Here is a 6,000-nt window from a genome sequence, read left to right as displayed (position 1 = left end):
ATTGATTTGTGTATGTTGAACCATCCTTGCATGCCAGGTATAAATCCCAGTTGATCATGGTGAATGATCCTTTTAATGTGCTGCTGATTTCAATTTGTTAGTATTTTGTTACAAATTTTTACATCTCTATTCATCAGGGATATTGGTCTGTAGTTTCCTTTTTTGGTAATGTTCTTTTCCAGCTTTGCTATCGGTGATGCTGGCCTCATAAGATGAGTTTTGGGAGTGTTTCCTCCTCTTCAATTTTTGGGGAAAGATTGGCATTAATTTTTCTTAAGATGTTTTGTGAAATTCACCAGTTGAAGCCCTCTGGTCCTGGGCTTTTCCTCCGTGAGAGATATTTGATTACTAATTCAATCTCTTTACTAGTAATTGGTCTATTCAGACTTTCTATTTTGTCCTGATTCACTCTTGATAGTATGTTTCTAAGAATTTTGAATTTCTTCTAGGATGTCCAGATTGTTGGCATATAGTTTTTCATAGTAGCCTCTTAAAATTCTTTATTTCTGTGCTGTCAGTTGTAATGTCTCCTTTTTCATTTACAATTTTGTTGATTTGGGTCCTTTCTTTTTTCCTTGGTTGACCTTTTCAAAGAACCAACACTTAGTTTGGTTAATCTTTTCTGTTGTTTTCCTATCCTCTGTTTTCATTTACTTCTGCTCTAATCTTTGCTATTTCCTTCTAACTTTAGGCTCAGTTCTTCTTTTTCTATTCCCTAAGGCATAGAGTTAGGATGTTTATATGGGATCTTTCTTGCTTCTTAATGTAGGCATTTATTGCTGTGAACTTCCCTCTTAGAATTGCTTTTGATGCATCCCATAAGTTTTGTTGTGTTTCCATTTTTGTTTGTCTCAAGATACTCTTTATATCCCCTTTAAATTCTTCTTTGATCCATTGGTTGTTCACGAGAGTTTTCATTCCGTATGTTTGTGATTTTTCCAGTTTTCCTCGTTATTGATTTCTAGTTTCATACCATTGTGGTCAGAGAAGATACCTGGTTGATTTCAATCTCCTTGAATTTACTGGCTTGTTCTGCAGCCTAACATATGGTGTATCCTAGAAAATGTTCATGTCCACTTGAGAAGAATGTGTATTCTGCTGTTGATGAACAGAATGTTCTGTATATGTCTGTTAGTACATTTGGTATATAGTGTGATTCAAATTTGCTGTTTCCTTATTGATTCTCTCCCTGGATGATCTATCCATTGTCTAGAGTGAGGTATTAAAGTCCCCAACTATTATTCTATTGCTTTTATTTCTCCTTTTAGCTCTGCTAGTTTTTGCTTTATGTACTTAGGTGGTCTATTTTGGGGCAAGGCATCTGTTTGAGCACTGAGGGGGAGGCGAGGGTCATTGGCTGAGATAGCCTGGTAGGACTGCTGGCTTGGTTCCCCTCCCACCCAAGTGAGGCTGTAGGATCGGCTTCATGGTTGCTTGGATTCTGTGATGTTACTAGACAGTTGGGACTGGATACTATACTCAGCATTAGGTGGGGCTATGAAATTAGCTTCCCTGCCCTGGTGGTGCAGCAGGATGGGACACAAGGCCTGCACAGTTCATTGTTTGGGGACCTGAATCAGGCAGGAGTGTGCACTGAAGGTGCAGGCCACCAGTTGTGCTCTGCAGACAGGGAAGTCACAGGCTGTGCTCTCTGTTCAACTGCCACTGTAAACGGGGCTGTTGGATGGGTTATGCAGTTTCCCGTGTGTTCTGGTAAAGCTCCCTGGTCAGGCAGGCTGATGCGTGTTTTCAGCAATAAGTGGGGCTACTGATGAGTTTCCCTGCTCAGGCACCGTGGGAGAAGAAGCTCGAAGGTCACTAACGCTGTTTGTTTGTGGTCTGAAGTCAGCCTGTGCCCCAGGTTCCCTGGCCAAACAGGGCCCCTGGCTTTGCTCTCAGGGCAATCAGCGCTGCCCACCCACTTCTCAGCTCCAGCACTGCCGGGGTATGCAGCTTCCAGGTGTTCTCGCCACCCCTCTGTACCGGGTGGGGCTCTCTGTCTCCTGCCAGGGGAGGACCGAGAAGGCCCATTTCAGGCAGCTCCCAAACCTTCCTGAACAGGCGTTCTGGTCAGTAGGGGCCAGGAGCCACAGTCTGCAGCAGTGGCGCCATGGCTGTGCTCTTCTGCCTGGCCGTGGGCAGACTGGACTCCAGGGCCAGCAGCACGTCCCCTCGGGAGCCCAAGCTAGGCAAACGTGTGCCCTGTCGCATTCTCCGGTCAGACTGCACCACCGACCGACCGGACTCTGTTGGTGTATGTGGCTGCTGGCTGAGAGAGCTGTGTGGGCTCCGCAGGCAGAACATCGATCAAACAGGACTAACCAGTCACACAGTTCCTAAGGTGACAAATGACAGAACTTACTCCACGTGGTAACAGACATGAAAACCAGATTCTCTAGTTCTTACGTGACATCTTCTCTCATTGAAATGGTGCCCTGTGACTTTATACAGTCACACTTCAGGGATCAGGCTGGTGGTTGACCCACCCGGTCCTGGTGATGTAGCCTCTGGAGTAGTAATAAAAGGTTGTTATTTAAAAAGTTAATATGATCCAAATTCATATTTAAGAACCAGAGAGTAAATATTGTTTCTACTTTATTAGGTGGTACACTGGTGTTAGAGAAAAGTGTGTTGTAAGTCTTAGTGTTTTTTTAAATAAGGAGCAATATGAAATTCCAGGAAAAGGCAATGAAATTATTATAACGATTTAAAATATATTACCTAAGAAAAGAAGTGAACAGTAAACCTGAAAGATAAGCTTAAGTGCAGTTACAGAGCTCATCAGTTACAGAAATATGTCTATTAACCATAATGTGTTCAATTATTAGAAATACTGAAAAGAGAGTCAGGAAGGAAGGTAACGTAAAATATTTTAGGAAACAAAATATGCATCTGGAAGTGAAATAAGGGGAAAGACTGAAAGTGATAAGTGTGAAGGAAAGCGGTCAGGGCACTTTCTGAGCAGCTGCAGGCTATCGGGGAAGATTTGAATTGATAACCTCAGGTGATGGTAGAGGTCACTGCTCTGTAGTGACTAAAACTTCTTCCAGTCTAGAATGATTTTCAAAATGGGGAATCATTTTCCTTATACTTGTTTGATAAAAGAAGTGGCTACTTCCTGTTCTTCAGCACCCGAGGGAACTACCAGTGGGGCTTTTTTCTCTGCTACATGTTACACTTCTCAAGGACCGGTGTCATCTGTTGGGCGACTGTGTCATTTGGAATTGCACCGTTCCCTCATTTCTGGAACGTGTTTGTGTCTCCTTTCCTTGGGAGCCCCGCAGGGGGCCCTCAGGCCGTGAGAAACACAGCCTCGTCCGAGTCCGGGTCCTTGCCGCTGTCCTCGCTCTGTGCGCTCGCCCCACCGCTGGCCGAGCGGCCGCTCAGATCCTCCACCCCAGACTCCTGGTCGCTGTTGGCCGACAGATCTGGGTCTGAGCTTTTCAAATTGTCTTGGGGTAGAATCAAAGCAGACTCTTCATCGCCCTGTGAAGGGCTCCTGGATGGAAATGATTTCGTATTCCCGCTGTAATCCTGGGGAGTGTTGGCTGTGCTGTTGTCTGAGGTAGAAAACCCCGAGTGTTTGCTGGGTTCACTTTGCTTACTCTTCACTTGAGTGCGATTTAACTGGACTTTCTGAATTTTTTCCAGCCTCTAAAAAAGAAACAACAATTTCAGGGAAACGATCATAAAACCTGTACCTTTTTTGTCTGTGCCTGCCTAAAGGCATCATTACCTTCCAGCTGGGTATAGTGTTTAAGAACATGGGATTTAGAAGGACTTGGGTTGAAAACTAGACTTCATGACTTTGGACAAAATAATGAGACTCTGTGAGGCTTGCTTTCTTCATCTCTAATGTAAGGATGGCACTGCCTTAGCACAGGTTTTCTATAAAATGCAGAAAACGTAGCCTAGGTGGAGCACCTGGCATCCTTCTTTCTGTACCTATCTGGTTTTACATAATGATTTTCATCCTGTGAACGCAAAATACATTTTAAAAAAATTAGGAGTGAGGTGTTCATTGTCTAGTTTTTTTAATTAAGATATAAGTAGCTCACCCTCTTGAAGTGTACAGTTCAGTGGTTTTTAGTATATTCACAAGGGTACACAACCATTCACTACCATCGAGTTCCCTGCTATTTTCATCATCCCCGAAGCAAACCAAGGAAGCAAGAGCTAAGCCAGATGTGGGAAACGTACTACGTGCCTAGGGAAGTGTTCACCTGGTGGGGGCTGTGTTCCTTGTTACCCACCGGCTCAAAATGTGAAATGGCTCTGTTGCTGCATTTCACACATCCCACGTCATGGGAGGCTTTCCCAGAGCAGTGATCCTCACAAAATAAGGTTAACAAGAGCAAGTGTGTCTTACTTCTTCTAGGGCCTCAAGTTCTTCCTCCAGCTGCTGGGTTTCCTCCTTCACAGCCATAAGGTAATCTGTGACCGACTGTCGGGGCTGCAGCCCCTTTTCAAAGCGGTTATACATTCCACTCCAAAACCTAGAGAGGACAGCAGCGCTTCATGAAACACCAGGTCACAATCTGTACATCCACATCCTCAAGTCTTCTAAGGCATCTTTCAAAGCACAGTCCCACCGTCCTAATAATAACCAAATGCAAAAGCACAGGCTCAAAAAAGCCACTTACTTAAGGCGATAATTTCATGTTGATGTTTTCATTTTTTTAATCAGTAGACTTCTTTGGGGGAGAATAAATTCATGAAGTCTACTTGTATAGATGATACTGGATTAGTAGGCACATGTTTTTCTAAAACAGACTGGAAGTAGTACATGTTACCACTTTCTTTCTTTTTTCAGCTTAAGAAAATGACTCTTAGTTTGGACGTCAACTTGAAAAATGAGTGTGTGTATTAACATGCAGAATCTTTCAGCCACAAAGGGAGTCTTTTAAATTTGAGGGTTTTCACTTGTTTTTATCACAACCACCAAAAATTTACATTTGCAATAAATCCGCCCTTTTTTATCCTACACAGTAAAGCATACTGGAATGCAAATGAGAATACAGGGGCACTTTGCTTTACCGCGCTCTGTGGAGATGGCGTTTTTTACAAACTGGAGGTTTGTGGCAACCTTGCGCCGAGCAAGTCTATCAGCACAATTTCTCTAACAGCGTTTGCTCGTTTTGTGTCTCTGTGTCACGTCTGGGTAATTCTCAGAATATGTCAAGACTTCTCATTATTATTTTCTTTGCTATGGTGATCAGTGATCTTTGATGTTACTACTACTCACCGAAGGCTCAGATGATGGTTAGCATTTTTTAGCAATAAAGTGTTTTTAAATTAAGGTATAGAACATGGTTACATTGTTTTTTATACGTAATGCTGTTGCACACTTAATAGACTACAGTATAGTGTAAACATAATTTATATGCACTGGGAAACTAAAAAACTGATGTGACTCGTTACTGCGATATTCACGCTCTCGCAGTGGTCGGGAACCAAAGCCACGGTATTTCTGAAGGTAAGCTGTGTCCTGATCACCACCGAAACCTGTGATTCCACATTTAACTTCTAGGGTCCTCCCTCCCTCCTTCACTTTTAAATAGACTGCAACTTTACATTTTTAGGATACCATTACTACAAAACATTGACTTCTAAAGAGAATTCCACATTTAGGGGGAAAAAGAGAGGGAGAGGAGACACTGGCAAAAATGCCAGATGAGACATTTAAGCATCTTCCTTCAGTGTGTTTGCATCCAAAAAAGCCTTGAAGCTCATACACTTCAACTTCCAAATGGTAAAAAGTGCCAGAATCTAAGTTCACAGCCATACTTGTTAAGGTCCTAGAGGTTTACATACTTGTACATGAAGTTGCATGGTGTCGTGGGGAGACGGAGGGTTCCCTGGGTCTGACTGGGATCATCTCTAAACAGAGGGTTCAGGTAGTCACCCCGATTCTTCCACAGGTGAGCCCATAAAGAGTATGTTCTTTCTTGAATTCTGTTATAAAGAAAATAAGCCCGAATACAGCTTATCTTCATTCTT

General features: G+C 43.0%; 1 protein-coding gene across 11 annotated transcripts in view; it reads right to left on the bottom strand.

Annotated features, from left to right (window-relative positions):
• Positions 1 to 888: 888 nt before the first annotated feature.
• Positions 889 to 6,000, bottom strand: part of MTMR7 (myotubularin related protein 7) — a 92,870-nt gene continuing 87,758 nt past the window's right edge. For 10 of the 11 annotated variants that reach the window (XM_067022729.1, XM_067022731.1, XM_067022727.1 and 7 more), the window contains 3 exons: positions 5,815 to 5,955; positions 4,370 to 4,496; positions 2,566 to 3,654 (listed from right to left, as the gene is read on the bottom strand). In XM_067022729.1, the coding sequence (XP_066878830.1) occupies positions 3,292 to 3,654; positions 4,370 to 4,496; positions 5,815 to 5,955 (631 nt within the window). In that variant the 3' untranslated portion in view covers positions 2,566 to 3,291. Of the gene's footprint in view, positions 3,655 to 4,369; positions 4,497 to 5,814; positions 5,956 to 6,000 lie in introns of all 11 variants that reach the window. The other variant, XM_059049421.2, reaches the window with a different exon arrangement.

The sequence above is a fragment of the Kogia breviceps genome, chromosome 20 (assembly GCF_026419965.1).
Source record: "Kogia breviceps isolate mKogBre1 chromosome 20, mKogBre1 haplotype 1, whole genome shotgun sequence".
In the NCBI taxonomy this organism is placed as follows: domain Eukaryota; kingdom Metazoa; phylum Chordata; class Mammalia; order Artiodactyla; family Physeteridae; genus Kogia; species Kogia breviceps.
Note: the sequence above shows the minus strand (reverse complement) of the source record. Positions and strands in the feature narration are given on the sequence as shown.